Source organism: Blennius ocellaris, assembly GCF_963422515.1.
Source record: "Blennius ocellaris genome assembly, chromosome: 6".
Taxonomy (NCBI): Eukaryota; Metazoa; Chordata; class Actinopteri; order Blenniiformes; family Blenniidae; genus Blennius; species Blennius ocellaris.
The window spans coordinates 6,989,820-7,006,671 of record NC_137655.1 but is presented as its reverse complement, the minus strand read 5'-3'; the positions used below and the strand labels follow the sequence as shown (position 1 = coordinate 7,006,671).

Here is a 16,852-nt window from a genome sequence, read left to right as displayed (position 1 = left end):
AGTCTCAACAAAGCCGAGCGCAGACCGAGGTGATCCGCTGCGCTCGGGGCAGCGGGGAGGCTTTGAACCCTGCCGTCCGGCTCACTCATTAGTCAACAGGTGGTGAAACCCGGGCGTCTCTTCAAAGCTACGCAAATACGTGACGTACTGTCCAAAAACACGCGTTTTGGGGATTCTCCTTCCAGCACAAGGTGATATTAAATATTTAGCTCCGATCAAAGCAGACTGTCTGATGACAGAGTCTGCATCTAAGTGAACGCGCCAGCGACTCGACACTGCTCTTTGTGTTTCTTGCGTCTTCCGAGACTCGTCCAATTATTATGCGCTGGCCTCACCAGAGTCACCCGGGGTGATGGAAGAGTGTGCAGAGCTATGCTGGAGGCCCAGCTGTTAGTCCCTGCATGCCCTCCAGCAGTGACATTTAGCAGATGTCACACAAGCTGGGAGGGTTTTGCTATTTTTCTTTTTGGTATCTCCAGGAATGTCATGCGTATACATTTATCCATTTCTCTGTGTGCGGCTGCAAATAGAAACTTCATTTTTAAATGACCGTTTTTTAGTTGAGTGCAAGCCAGCAAGTGCTTTTAAATTCATCAACCCCACACATCATGAGATGCAGTCAAAAAAATCCCCCAAAAAACTAAGCACACAGTCATTTAGGGCTCCTCCGGGTCTAATTTTGTCTGCAAATTTACCAATGAGTCAATGTTTGAACAATGTGTATTTCTGTATTTGTATATTTTGGAAGTGATTTGGTGTGTTATTATTCCCTTTAAAAGCTTGATGAATCGCTGCCATGATGGCAGATTGTTTTTCTTCAGATGAACATAAAGTAAAGATTATAACATAGTTTTAAAAACGGTTTCAATGTGCACAAAGGAATTTATTGGCTTGTAATCGTTCACATGCTTCTGCCTTTGTGGTTGCAGAACATCGATGGATCTTTAGAATAACTGTAGAGTTGTGTCACTAACGTAAGAATAAGGTTGAAGAAAAGGTTTGGTGGTTTCTTTGGATGTTGGATTTATTGCTGCAATTGAAAGTTTTCTGATTACACCATCCTTAGCTTTTTGGACCACTTTGTGATTCCCCTTTTACACATTTTTCCATCAGCAGGATATTGTCTGCAGACATATCAATGCTTTTCAACAAACTTTGATTTTATAGATACATAGGAGTGTTCCTGCAGATGTTTACCCTCTAAAACATCAATTTCAAACTCACAATTTACAGTTTAAGTATTTGGATGATTAAGTTCTTGCAAATACATATTTTTTTCACAGGGTACATTGGTGATCGCAATATGATAACTGCGTCTGCCTGAAGCAGCAGACACATCTTAACTCCCACTGATAAATCACATACCTCTTAAGTCTGATCAATTATATCTCCTTTGTTGATACCTACCCTGGATTAAGCAGATAAATTACCAGTTGCTAGGTAGTTCAAATCACACTTTTTCCCAGAAATTTCACCTGCACAGCAACATGAAGAAGTCTGCTGTGATTTACATTTGAGTAAATTACAACGCCACATGCAGGAAGAAGGTGGCTCACCCCAGGAACACACTGGACATGTGAAAAAGGACTAAAATCTGTTAAAGTAATCAGGTTTTCTTCCTCTCACATGTCCCACAATGTTATAAATGTTCTCCTTTGACTGTAAAATATTTGGAATAGTTTGGCTTTGAAGTAGTGAAATGTTTTGTTTGTCCCCTGAGCAGAGGTGCCTTCAGAAAGGGTCACTGTGTCTGTGTACTTACAATTGACCTCCAATGCTACAGTTGTGTCCAAGTAACAGCAGATGCTCCTGCATCCACTATCCCGCACCAACAGCCCTGATCTAACACTGTGCTCGGCCATGCTGCCCTCCCCTCTAACCTCCTCCTATCCTCCTCCATGCCGTTACCTGACATCTTGTTTCTCCCCTCCTCTAGAAGACAGTGGAGTCACCCTCCTGCAACTGATTGGAGATCCTCCTCCGGATGAGATCACTCAGGTCTACGGTCTGGACAACTCTCCGGGTTACGTCTTCGGCCCGGATGCCAACACGGGTCAGCTGGCTCGCGCCCACTTCCCGAGCCCATTCTACAGAAACTTTGCCCTAATTTTCCACGTCAAGCCCACCACCGACCGGGGCGGTGTCATCTTCGCCATCACCGATGCCTCCCAACAGACCATATACGTGGGCGTTAAACTGTCCGCCGTGTCCGGGGGCAAACAGAACGTCATCCTATACTACACGGAGCCCGGCTCACGGCAGTCCTTCCAAGCGGCTAGTTTCTCCGTGTCGTCCCTGAGGGACATCTGGACCCGTTTCGCTATCGCAGTGAGGGATGACAAGGTGATGTTCTACTTCAACTGTGGCACAGACCCTCGAGTGGTGAACATCGAGAGGTCGCCTGATGACATGGAGCTAGAAGGAGGTGCGGGGCTCTTCGTCGGGCAAGCTGGAGGGGCAGATCCAGACAAGTTCCTGGTAAGTATTCAGGCTTTCACTCTTTTAATAAAGCTGAAGTTCACGCTTCAACAATTGTCTAATCAAGTGATTCCCACCCTTTTTCTTGAGGGATCCCATTTTTTGCCATCGCAAACCCAGAAAACCCCACCACTGTCTGAACAACTCCAGAGAACGGACGGAACTTCACAACACACTTTATGAAATCACTATATATGAAATCCAGTTTTGTACGTTATGTTTGAACAGCTCATTTGACCTGATTGTTCAAAATTGCATTACTTTAATCCTAAACTGCTATCGACATTACCTCATCATCATCCTTCAGTAATTGGAAGACCTCCTCAATGTGATGTGTTGAACTTCTCCCCTGGTGTTGACTTAAACACACTTAAACTAGGTCACTCATGACTTTGAGCCATTGAAAAAACATTCAACACACATGGACTGATAACATAATAGGATATTCTGCTTCAGATTGCTTCAAAGGCCAAAATAAATGATAACACAATGTTAGCAATGAACAATTTGTTATTCAGAGAAATAAACTTCATGTATTCATGGTTATACAGAACTCGTATGCATATTTTATTTGTGACTGTTTTTACTGCAGCATATTTAGGAAACATTAGGGGGGAAATGCAAAGAATCCAAGTCATTGTTTCATATTTTTAGGTGGATTATGAGACATTTTGACTTTAGTCTCAATATGCTTTGGTTCTTGATTCTCAAAATTTGACAATTTTGTGATAATTCTTCTCACTTCAAAGACAAGTCCATCTAAATTGGTCTTCAAATGTATCTAGAGTTCCTGCTCCACGAAACAACTTGGCTTGCTTATCTTCATCTTTTTTGTTAGGAGACAGTTGTTTATTTTGTTGTAAACCACTTTACAACACGGCTTCACAGTTTGTCTTTTTGGGGATTTCATTGCACAAACTCGTCCAGAGTATTCCTGGAGGGTTAATGTCCTAACGGGAAAAGCTTTCCTAAATTCCTTCTACAAATATGAAAAAAAAAATTGTACTCACTGGCCATATGCTGGTTGTTGACCCAAGCAGGGCTCGAGGCTCACGAGGTCTTGTGAATATAATGTTCCCTAATCAAATTGAGACTTGGCAAGCTTATTGGGCCCTCAAATGTTTACATTAAGTCTTTATTAAGTGGATATTCCATCTTGGATCAGTGTTTGTTGAGTGGCTATCCCATTCTCTTATTATATGTACCCACAAAGTACTTGTACATTTTGAGATTTACTGTGACAAACTAAACTACTTGGATACCAAAAAAAGAAAGATATAGACTTGAGACACGCCAGCGAGATGTGTGGAAAATTCAAACAAGGCCTGCAAAGCTGAGGCGCAACCATTAAAAGCATGCATGGAGTCAGGGTTAAAATGTCAAAGAGCCATTTATCTTCAAAGTTCTCTTAAAAAATCCATTTGACTTCTTTCTTAGGACATAAATGTGTCTCGGCGAGTCGACTTCAAATAGCTCCGCAGCAGCGGGACCACCTCTACTTGCACAGCTAATGGCCCTTTGATAAGCAGGAAGATAGCATTCATGCTATCAGTGCGAGTATCCTGTGTGGGAACATGTATCAGATGGTGCGTTTGAGGCACAGATAGTGGCACTTCACAGACGGGCGCTAAAACTGGAGACATCAATAGCCCGTCTGATTTTGCGGAATGGTGGGGGAATTCCCTCAGAAATACTCGTGAAAACCCGGCGGCGCGATCAGAGATAAGCTTCCACATTTGTATCCTGGCACTCGAACATCGTCTGCGTATGTGTGGGAGACACAAGTGTTGCTCTGACATGATTATATGTATCGTCAAACATCAAACCACCACGTTCGTGTTTTGCAACAGGGTGTGATCGGGGAGCTGAGGGTGGTGGGAGACCCCCGTGCTGCCGAGAGGCTCTGTGAAGAGGATGAGGATGACTCGGATATGGTGAGTGACACTGCACCACACTTTGGAGATAACTGACGAAAGGTAACAGGAGTGTTGTGTTATGGCTACATTGACGTAGAAAGATGAAAAGGCACATAATGGCGAGCCTGTGAACACATTTCTACTTGTCTTTCAACCCCAGTGTCCGTTTAGTTTAACATATTTGTCCGTGATTTACTAAGATACTGATTGAAGCAGGCTAAATTGTGTGCTCACACAACGAGATTGTGCTTGGAAATGGTATCATTTTCTTTTTTGTTTGCTTTGGAGTGACTGGGTGGAGCACTGAGCCCCCACAAGTTCAAAATGAAATGTCACAAAGTCAAAGGTATTTGGAAAAAGAGGAGCAAAATGAGAAATTCATAATAAGGCCTGCTAATACAAATTGTGGGGTTGAGTGGGTGGGTGGGTCTGGGGGCTGAGGAATTATCTCTCAAAAATAAATGTCTTGCAGGTGTTTGAAACTCTCTTTGAAAACAAGAAAAACATATAGTGAACTAAACAACGTTTTCAGACGTTCGTTGTGTAAATCATATTTCGCATTGTCCATTGATCAATCGGTGAAAACACTCACCAGCATTTTGAAAAATCTGATAGACAACCTTGATTTTGCACTTCTCACCGGCACAATAATTGGTGTGAGTGCGTCTATCAGTTGGTCGGTTAGTTAATAAAATGGTTGAATGGATGAAAAAAAGTTGAGAAAATTTTTAGAAAGTTAAAAAAAAAATTATTTAGTGTTGTCTAAAAATATTCTGGCATGACCTGTGCTAATTTATCTCCTATAAATTGTAAAAAACTGCTATTGTTGTTTATGTTGTCTTTAAGTTAGATTCCAAACAAGCTCCAATGATGGTATGCGGAATAAAAACACCATGCAAGCTCTTGTTCATTATTAAAATGTGAAAATCTTAATTTCCTCCGGAAATAATTGTGGGTCTGACAGGCCTTTGGTCCGTCACTAACTCAATAGTGACATTGTGAGTGTTGTGAAGAGAGTTGGAAAAAAAAACCAAACATGTGAGACACATCATGAAATGTCTCTGGCTGTGTCCCTCACTCCCGACAGTAAATGTGTAACTCTGCTCAGCCTGAGAGCCGCTCGTCTCTGCTGACCCTGACCACCCACAAGCAAACACAGGTGCCTCGCTGCAGCCCACCAGCAGCCCTAACTGTTATTTAGTCAAACATCTACAGCTGCTCTGCTCGCTCAAACCACCAAAACTGTGCCCTTGCTGACAGAATAAAGTTTCGGAGTTTATTGCCCGTCGTCGTCAATTCTTCAGATGTTGTTTGGATTAGATGGGGAAAATCACAGGTTTCCCATTTCAGGATGTGCCTTTTATCTGAAATGATAACCTGACAGCTGTTTTCCCCTTCGGACGACACATGAAAGACACTCGTACGGGGAGAAAACTGAAATGTAGTAAGAGTTAAGTGTTGCAGACCTGCTTACTTTGAATTTATACAAAGACAATTGGAGCGCCTGGCTTGGTGACGAAATACAGCGTTGACATCCTGGCAGTTAAAGGGACCAGGTCAACAGGGTTGAATTAAAAACAGATTTACAGCAGTCAAATAGATCGAAACAAGTAAAACAAGTAGAGCACAGGTTATGCGGTTTATTCATTCACTAATAGATCTAATGAACTCCCTTCTTTAAGTCATTAACTTTCTCTACAGCTGGCTTGAATTCGACCTCTGAGATTCCCAGAGAATTTATGTGCAGGTTTTCATGTTTATAATTACGAAAACCAAGCGGAACCTTCTGTGGACCATCAAATGAAGTGTAAACTGTGTGATTGGTCTCCTCAGGCTTCCGGTGAAGGAAGTGGCTATGGGCAAAGCAGACCCTCAAGGCCAGAAGTGGAGAAACACAGATGGACGGTGAGACTCTGACTGGACATGGATGGGTTTTATTTTCCTTCATTGCTTAAGGTTGCATTGACAGTGGTTGTCTTTCCCTCTGCCTTTACTGTAATGATTCATGTGCAATCTTCAACATTCACTCATTTACTGATGCCAGTTTTCCTTCTTGTAACTGCTACAACTGGGTCTCTTCTTTTTTTGTTGATCGAATTAGCTTTAAAACATATGTGAACAATAATGCTGAATAACTCTTATGTAAACTGGAACAATGAGAGCATCTTCTCATGCTTTGGTCCCAACACAATGTTGCATGTCTGTACAAAATTTCAGGGACCTGCACATGACTGGTCCCTAAAGTAAGACCTTCAATATCACATTGATGTGATGGGAAGGCATTTCAAATCTAAGACAGGCTCCATTTATCCATGCAATAAGTCTAAAAAATAAATAAACCAATAAATGATGTAACTCTACAAAATTTCAACTTGTTGCATTGGCCTTGATTCTCTGCATTTCCGTTGCAGGACTGATTGTGGGCCTGTCAGTTCTTTGTTCAATCGATAACACAAGGGTAACATTGTAAGTTGTAATCACTGTTATGTCCAGTCAATTAGACCAATACTATAGCTTTCAGGAGCAATTATCGATTCCTTTCATGTCCCATGAGGCCATGCAACCAACTATTGAACATCAGCTTGGTTATATTAGATTTGGTTTGTCGATTTCCAACAAGATTCAGTTTTTCTTTCTTTCTTTCTTTCTTTCTTTCTTTCTTCTTTTTATTCAATCTCCATAAGGCAACAGAAGGAATGAATCAAACACTTTGTAGACTGGTGGAGACGCAAAGAACAGCTCCCAGCAGACCAGTTTCCCTGATTGACAGGGTGTGTGAACAAAAGAATGAGCTTCCACAAAACTGGGCCATCCCAGTGTTGGATACCCCGTTGGCGTCTCGGGTTACTCTATTTAAGTGAACGACCACTCATGCATCCATAAAGATTAAAAACTGCTGAGAGGACATCTGGGGAAGTTGAGCTGCTTCTGTCTTATACATCTGGGGACAAAGAGTTTCTCCATATAGAATTTCCTCTCAGCAGGCTGGAAAAGAAAAGACATGGTAAAGGTAAAGCATCGTCTAAGGTTCGAGACCGAGTCCAACCGAAATGATTGTTCCTTTGATTCCAGAAAAGTCCAAAAGAGCCTTGAAAAGTAAACTGCAGAGGAATTAAAGCTTTGTTTCCAAGCGAGAAAGAAGAAGAACGATTGGTTGTCTTTGTAATGAAGCCACACAGACATGCACAACGATATGTAATAAACATTAACAACGGCGAGAACACGGACATTTGTATGGATGAATTTGGATTGCTATTAGTCATTAGGAACAAAACCGCATACAACATTATGAAAGACATTTATTCAAAGCCATTGAGTGACAGCAATGCTGGCTGCTGGGAAGTGCTGGACGATGCTAGGTCCTGCTTGATCATTATCCAGTAAATCAATTTCATTAAAGTCACATAAAGGCATAAATTGTAAATCAGCCTCGATATGGAAATATATACATTAATTGCTACTAGTTTGTTAGGCGTAGTCAACTATTGCGACTTAATATTTACTACTTATTCATAGTTTCTTCCCATTTCATATTCAAAAAGCTTGGAGCTCTGAGCACCGTCGTTGTGTAAACAGAGCCCCAAAACACTACAAGAGTCTGGTATTTTCACTTGTAAAAGACAAAATAGCACCTCAAAAGATTGTTTTTTTTTTTCTTTTTTCTTGCGGTCAACCTCTCAATCCGTTCCATCACCCCTCATTTCGACAATCACTATCTCCGGGCCCGTCCGGCTTCCCCCTCCTCCTCCTCCTCTATGCTCTCTGTCTCTCTCACACTCCAGCACAATCAGATGCCCACTCACACCCTCCCACCCCTGGAAGAGCTCAGCCTTCGATGACATGCCACGGCGCTCGCGTGCACTCCCACTCACAATTACAGTGCCGAGGTAGAAAAACCAGATGTCAATTTGGACTCGATCTGATCCAAGCCAGAATCCCCCCCCCACCCGCCCCTCCTCACGCCTCAAGGTTTTTGCTATTCGGAATGGTTTCTCAATCAACAGCACACAGGAACAGGAACCGACGGAGGTGGAAAAAGAGTCGGTGGAGTGATGCAGGGGGGGGGGGGGGGGGGGGGGGGGGGGGTGATTCCAGATCGGAAGTCTACTGGCCACCCCCTCCTTCTCGATGTCACGCGGTTTTTACAAGGGGGCATTTTCCATATGCTTACTAGGTGATTATTACCATTGTGTAATACTCAATGTAATGCAACAGAAAACAGCTGGAATATAATGCCCACCCGCCCCCCCCCCCCCCCCCCCCCCCGAACTGAGGCGAGATCTGTTCGCACAAAGTATAACTTAGACCCTACACACTTGTCCTACCGCTGCAATTACGAGGCAAGTCCGGGCAAAGGAGGAAAGTCAGAGAGGGAGAGTCGAAGAAGTGAGACTTTCCATTTTGTCATCCTGGAATTTGTGGTGATAGATGGCGGAGCGGGTCGGTCATGCTTGGTCGTATCAATCAGAATCGTTCAGAGAGAGGAAATAGAAGACTCACCGCAGGAGTAACCCTTTAACCCAAACTCTCACCAGTCACCCTTACCGCGAAGGAAGCCTCACCACTCATGCGGACGACAGCCACTTACTTAAAGACAAATTATTGGAAATGATTCCTTAATTCAACCCATCCAAACCCCAAGCATTCACGCATTTTATTCTTAGATTATGCATGTCTTCTATTAGACGCCTCTTAGTTTTAACACTGTGTAAGCAATATTTGACATACAAGCCGATTAATTCAAGTTGTATGCTAATTAGTTACAGTTCGCTAAAGTACATAGAAGAGATAAAAATCAGCTTTCAATAGCTTTCAAGTGTAGCAGTGAAGGATTAGAAGGTCATATTGGTTGTGTGCTGCCTGCATGTCCACTGGACTGTGCACATTTTTGATGTGGAATTTGCATCTTCAGCAGGAGCACGATAACTGTCAGTATGATACACTGTCAAATTTAACGTCTATTTTCTTTTTTTTTTTTTTTAAGAGACCTGTTACAGTCATTTCTGCAGTTTAAAACCTGAGATTCTTTCCTGAAGCATTACTCTGACATCTGTTCCACTCATTGTTTCAAGCATTGGGTTCCTTGAATAGGAACAACAGACACGCTGTTCCATAATTACTCTGTATTCATAATGGAGTGCAGTTACAGGTTACTTCTTTGAAAGGTACAGGACTTGCGACAGAAGAAATTAAAGTTAGTGGGATTACTTTTGGTTCCGTTTGTTATGCTTGGTTTTTTTTATTAGCTGTTAGCACTGAATGATTCGCTCAAGAGTTACATCGGTTTCTGGGACAAATACACTCTATAATCTTGATATTAAATGTTCTTGCGATAGAAAAAAAACTGATGACAAAAAGGAAACAGCAACAAAAGCTGAAATAAACAATAAAACATTCTCACAGGTAATTTAAATGGAAGCTTTGGGTAATGCTAATGCAAAAGCTAACAGGTAGCTCAAACAGAGATGGCAGTTTGGCAGTCTGTTCTTGTGTACCTTTGTTTGTACAATTTTTCAAGCAAATGTGTTATTACCCATTTCTGCAGCAACATTTTGCGCAGAGAATAATACGCTATAAACATGTGACGAGTACCAAGTTATGCAGTAGCAGCGTTTTCCAAAAATGGCGTTTTCCCAAGGAATGGAGCCTTTTAAAGTATCAAACTGAGCTGAGTTGACTGTCTTACAGTTTCCCTGTATTGTTTCAAGATCTCATAGTTATTATGCTGAATTGCTTTGATATGACTGTTCTTGTGTTTTGTTTTGTCTTGTTCTGTTTTTTTTAAAGTCAGAATTCCATTTGTTGTTGATTAACGAATTGGCCAAACAGTTGGATTGTTTTTCCACTTCATCCTCAGGCCAACCCAACAAACCACAAAGATAGAAAAAAAGAAAGAAAATGTAAAAAAGAAAAAAAAAATCAGCGTTTCCTCTGTAATAACTCGGTGGGAGTCTGCTGAAACACAAACCAACCAGAGAGATCCACCTCTTCACTGCTCGAGGTGGAATAAGCTGCATACCTGCTCTCAGATCGGCGGGGTTGTGTGGTTCAAATCAATCAACGCTGCGTTCTGAGGATACGAGCCTCCCGCCCATCACCCACAACTATGATGGGTGTTCAGAGGAGTGTTCTTTATCACTCTTAATTCACACATCGACTCGGAGGAGTCAGCGCTCTCCGCCTGAATTCCCAGCATAGCCGACGCAGAGCGACACAGCGTGGGGGGAAATAAAAGTAGTTAATGATCACATAGGCAACATTGTGGTACCTCTGACCCCCCCCCCCCCCCCCCCATTCTTCATCCTGCAGCCCTGCTGAATTCCACAGGTGACAATTTGGGTGTGTCGCCCGGTGAAGAATGAGCTAACAGGGGAGGAGTTATTTGCATTATTTCCTTTCTCTTTCCCCCCCTGAAGGCTCAGTCGGGAACAGGAGTGACCTGCACCCCCCCCCCCCCCGGCCTCCCTCCAGTCAAAGCTTTCCCATTAGGCGACTTTTCATGTCCGCAATTCTTTCCACAATGGAAATTTGATGCTGGACGCGTTGAGGGAATTGTTCAAACTTGGAAACAAAGACTTTAGTATTGTTTATCGTGTGTTTCATTGTTTGATGTTTGGAAATGGCTTGGAGAAATTGTGTGTTCATCAAACTACGGTCTGGTTTTGCCAACTCGAACATGACGCACTCAGCTCGCTTGAAACAAGGCCTTTTTACATATTTGTGTCAAACCGAACAGTCTGCGCCACGGTGGGCCGTCCATCATTTCAACTACTCTCACGCCCAAAAACAGTCTCATAAGCCAAAATTGAACTTTTTTATTATTATTCATGATTAAAGCTGCAGTACTTCCACACTTGAGCACTAAGTGGCAATAGTGAGTTCAGTGGAAGTTTGATTTTTTAGTTGTGATTTGGTTTCTGTAACGTTTTCTATTCAATCCTACATTCTTTGTGAACTGAAGACTCACTGGATTATGGATTTACAAGACTGAGGCCAGCTGGGGCAGTGGTGGCCTCGAGGCTAGAGAAGCGGACATGAGATCGAAAGTTTGAAAGTTCGAATCCCACATCACACATCAGCTCCTTGGAGCAATATGGCCACACCTTTGAATCCCAGAAATAGGATGAATGAATGCGGAAGAAGGAGGGGGGGGGATTAATAATAATTAATAAGGGGATTAATAAAGTATGATTAGTTTTTTTAAGACTCTTTCAAGTTAAAACATATTACATTGTGATGTATTTTCCAGACTTTGAGTCAAATCTTTCACAAAATGTGTCACAAATAGGAAAAAAAAAGATTTGGGCTTATAGTCTCAATCCTATTCTTGATATCTTGACTACAATCTTAAAAAATATATTTATGCGATTGACTGAATGTATTCACGAGATTCTAATATTCAGATATCTTTTCAATAGATTTTAGTATTTGTAAGATTTTTTTGTGGGATGTAGTTCAAAAGTTTGTCTTTATTCTTAGCTTTTCTTTCATTTTTATTCTCAAAATATTTTCTTGAGTTTACATTCGGACACTTTTTTTCCTGTTGTAATTATGACGTGTTTTACATAAACCCTTGAAACTAATATCATTCGTACTAGTTTGTAGAATTCAAAATGTGCTAAGATACCACATACAGAAGGAAATGCTTGTCAAACACTCCCAGTGATGAATCTGTTTAACCTGCAGCCTGATCACAGTGTTGAAGTGGAAGCTGAAGAAGCTTTATTGAGCTCTGTGCACGTGCACGTGTGTACGATCCGAAAACAATAATGTGGATGAATGAGAAAACAGTGCCGTGTGAAGCAGACCTGTTTGAGATCAATGTTTAAAAAGGCTGTTTGTTTTCCACTTTATATTTCATGTGCATTTTGTGTGAAATGCAACGTCCACTATACATCCTAATAATGCCTCTTTTTTCTTCTTTGTTACATGCAGACGGCCGCCCCACCTTCTCAGCCCATACAGCAACCGCCGCTGACCAGGAAGGAGGAGACATGTGAGTAACTTCTCTTCACTGTATTCACAAACACTGTCTTATAAATGTGAAATTTTACATGCAAATATTGGAAAGTACAGTAAGAGGTCATCTGTTGGATGTAAAAGAGCTTTAGCGAGTCCATATTGCTGTTCATATCAGAGCTATTAGAAACACTGGAGAATGTCTCCATCTAGTGGTCAAGTTGAGTAATTCAAAGACTTTTCCTTATTGAACAGACTTTTGTTTCGGTTTGAAACACGTTATTGCCCCCCACATTCTCGCACTAATGCTTTCTCTCACATCGAGTAATAAGTACTGGCTGAATTCTGACTGTAAAAAAGTTTTTCTCACGTTATATGCTTTGTTGGGATCCATTGACAATAAAAAGCTTTCAAAGAAATTATGAAATTATGCAGAATGCAAGGTACTTAAAACATGTTGTTTTAAAAGAAAACAGTTATCAATCATAAATAATTAGAAAGCATGACTTCAAATCGAGTGTAAGAAAAACAGTATGTGCAACAACACAGTTTCAAAAAACAATGGAACAGAGTTTGAAACAAGACCTCACGCCACCTTTTTAATGAACTATTTCTGTGTTATGTCTATAATTACAATTCTTAACCTGCATAAAATATTCCTCAGCTCACACTAGTGGAAATTTGATAATGATATACTGAAACGCGCATGCACGCACACACCCTTTTATTTCAAGTTTACTCAACACGGGAAATAAGTTAAATGTGCAGTCGACTTGTGATAAATGCATATTCGCTACTGGACTGTACAATACATTGATTATAAACTATATTCAATTAAAGAATTCCTCTTAGATTAAGGTAGTTCTATTCAAATGTTCTATTCTATTATATTCATATAAATAGATGAACAAAATTTCACCAAACCCAAATATTAAATGAAAAAATTCTGAATTACCAATATTTCTCCAGTCAAAAGGAATAAACTGCAAATACAAACTGTTAATGGCAGGCGAAATGATCAACCTTTAAAATGGAAATAAACATTGGTATAATGGTTATTGATATATGAGACAGTGTTACATCACAGGATGGATGATAGATGATGTTGCTATCAGACAAAGCAGGAAGTAATTCAAAGCATCTGTAGGCAGACCACATTACAGATGGACATGTGTAGAAACAAGCTAAATCTTGAAATCTGCTCATCCAGTCGTGTTTTCTCATGAAAGAAAACCTGATCACGAGCCACACGGTGCAATCAGAGCATGTTGGACACATGCGGGACTGAACCCCTCCAGGACAATGACGTGACATCACTTCCATTAATTAATGAATACTTCAGCCTCTCAATGTCTCTTACTCATAAACAAACATGTAGAATAATGATCCCTTGTGTTTTATGGAACAATGCTTCAGGGGCTGTGTGACATGAAGTAACACAATTATCCAGTTTTATGGGCCTGGTGTTGATCTAAGCTAATTTATGAAGGAAATATGAAGCTGGACAGGTGACGGGCAGAAAGAGAGAGAATTTAGAGTCATCACATGCAAATCCTTCACTCTCTGGAGAGATCATGCAACATTAATCGGGAGAGTAACACCATCTTCTCCACTGTGTTCAGCGAGGGACTCCCAGCACGTTTCAGTTCCTGTGGAGTCCAGACCCGAAAGGCCCGGGTCACCAGGTGGGAAACGGAAACAATCGCATGGATTTCAAAAGCACGGGAATCCATGATAATATCTGCTTTTGTTGCTTGTGGATTTGCAAAAGACAAACGGGGGAAGTTCCACAAAGTAATGAGCACTCGTGCTGCATGTGAGCGTCAGAGTGGCTTTGGCTGGATGCGTGCCTACATCCTTTATAACCTCTATCCTGCAGTTCGTACAGTGAGGGGGGGGGGGCACCGACTCATCGGAAACAAACATCGGCAGCGTGCATGCAGGCTGCATGAAGACACACTCAGTCTTTCTCACCTCCTTTTCTCTGCTTTTCTTGTGGGATGCAATCATTCATCATCTTTTGAAAGCTCCCCCCCCCCCCGAGGATATTAATAAAACGCTTTTTGTTTGTCCACCAGGGCTAGCTGGGGCCAAAGGAGAGAAGGGTGACAGGGGGGACAAAGGAGAGCGGGGTCCGATCGGGGCGAAGGGAGAAGCAGGGAGCGGATCACGGAGTGGAGCCAGAGCTGAAAAGGTTCGGATCTTTCCTCCCTCTTCTTTTTCTTCAGCATCTCTTCTTGGGAGTGGATGATATTGTTTCATGCAATAAGGGCATTGTCCACAGGGGGAGCTGCAAGTACAGATTAATGGCATACATATGCAATGTAATGTCATTAATACGAATTTAGTTCATTTATTTTAATATAGATTTATTTGTTACTTGCATAACAATAGATTATTGTTGTATTCATAGCAATTTGTTGTCCTCAATAATAACTCCTGAATATTGGTTGTAATGGAGGATACAGTGCAACAGTTTTTTTTCTAAGACTTGATAGAATAAAGTTCATTCTCTAAACCAGGGGTGTCAAACACGGGGTTGCAAGAGGCTTCAATCCGGCCAAAACAGCAAGCAAATTGTAAACAATTGTAAGAATTTTTTTTTTTTTTTTTTTTTTTACACAAAGTTAGCAAACAACTCAAAACCATGCTGGCAGGATGAGTTTGTAAAAACTTGTATAATGCAAGAGCTATAGGAGAAGCTTTTTTTGGACATTTCACTGCATTTTGTACCAGAAATATTTTATTAAAATTGGCTTTATGTTGGAAGTTATAGTCATTTATAGAATTGTTTTTTGACATGTTCATCACATACAGTCTGCTTCATAAACTTAAGTTTCAATTTAAAGGTTATTATGGCACTATTCTACCCATTCAGGAGGAAATTGTATGTGGTTCCTGAACTAAAATGTGTTTTGCACCCCTGAGCTGAACTTTTCAGTGACTGACGCTCTGAGGACTGTAAAGTAAATGGAGGTAGTGTCGTAATGCTTTCACTCTTAAAGCTTGTTTTGTTTTGTCTCGCAGGGAGAACTTGGAGAAAAGGGAGCCAAGGTAAAGTTCAGATTAAATGAAGGAGTATTGGTTGGTCTGCATGGCAACTCGCCACCAGAAGCCGCTCATCGATTGCATCTCTCAAGCTTCAGTTGACGGGCATCTTGAAATCTGACATGAGTTTCCTCCTGTGCAGGGCAGCGCAGGCTTCGGTTACCAGGGGCAGAAGGGCGACCGTGGCCCCCAGGGACCCCCCGGCCCGCCCGGCATTCCGGGACCTGCCACTGAGTTTTCAGTGGGTGGAGATGGCTCGGTTGTTTCTAGAGCTCCTGGACCCAGAGGACCACCGGGGGGCCCGGGCCCTCAGGGGCCAGCGGGAGAAGATGGAGAGCCAGTGAGTAGAAAATTAAAGGAGTTGACATTGCAGGGACACTGCAGGGAGAGGAATCCAAGTAGATCCATGGGGTCTGATCAATTCTTTAATTGTCGAAGGCAGTTTTTTCTGACTATTGTGCAACATTAAATCTCCTGGTCATAATAAGGCTGCAGAACAAGAAGTAAACATGCAACATTGTAGAGTTTTGCAATAACAATATAATTTGCAATAAATACATGTTACTCTGTTTTTTGCAATTTTCCCCCAATTTTTGTGTTTGACTTCTGCACTGTGGCCTACAGAAACAATAAAGACTATCAATCCCAAAGACTTTTATGGGTTAATAGCACATTTTTTGTAATTAATTGCTTTTTTCAATCTGACTTTGCAGACCATGCGAATGAACAACTGAATAAAATGTGATTCATCAGCTATTCAGCTCTTCTCCATTACACTTGTTGATATCGCAATAACAAAAGATTTAAATGTAATGGGACGCCTTAATGTCAAAGCAGGTCTACTCTGCTGGTAACGTCATAACAGGAGTGTAAAATTAAACCAAGTTCCGTATTTTACCCAAAGTAACCCGAGTTGGTTCTTCCTTTAGTGATTGTGACATTACCTGAATACATACTCAACGTACTGTGCTCTACAGTGTCAGCGATACATGAAGCAGTAACTGAATGGCTAATAGAAGCGACTCTGTGGTTGCCGTTTGTTGGATGGATGTGTCGGTCGGTAGAGAAGGTCGTCTTCTGATGGGGATAATCTTCATATAGCTCAATTTTTATATGCTGATTCGTCTCCGGCAAAGACAGTGATTCCTTCAGTTACTTCCAATGGGGAGTGTGTGTGTGTGTGTGTAAATGAGTGAATGATGCCGTTTATGGTTTCAGACTCGAGAACAGACGAAGGCCTGGTTTACACGGCGTTTCAAGTGAATCCTTGAAACGTTGAAAATGATGTAGTTGTCATGCCAGGCCACTAGTGGGCACTGTTGTTTGTTTCTGTGACGAAAACACACATGCTCGCAGAGAACAATACACTATTAACATTCACCATGGCGAATGTAGTAGTAGTTCTTACGACTTTAAACAATCTTGATTTAAAATGTCAACCAGAAAATAGA

General features: G+C 41.5%; 1 protein-coding gene across 1 annotated transcript in view; it reads left to right on the top strand.

Moving 5' to 3' along the window:
- The window catches only part of col18a1a (collagen type XVIII alpha 1 chain a), an 81,246-nt gene that overhangs the window by 49,237 nt on the left and 15,157 nt on the right, over window positions 1–16,852 (top strand). The window contains exons 3-10 of the mRNA XM_080497719.1: window positions 1,937–2,478; window positions 4,329–4,412; window positions 6,228–6,299; window positions 12,330–12,390; window positions 13,976–14,038; window positions 14,432–14,547; window positions 15,381–15,407; window positions 15,544–15,741. Coding sequence (XP_080353845.1) covers window positions 1,937–2,478; window positions 4,329–4,412; window positions 6,228–6,299; window positions 12,330–12,390; window positions 13,976–14,038; window positions 14,432–14,547; window positions 15,381–15,407; window positions 15,544–15,741 — 1,163 coding nt within the window. The remainder of the gene's footprint in view (window positions 1–1,936; window positions 2,479–4,328; window positions 4,413–6,227; window positions 6,300–12,329; window positions 12,391–13,975; window positions 14,039–14,431; window positions 14,548–15,380; window positions 15,408–15,543; window positions 15,742–16,852) is intronic.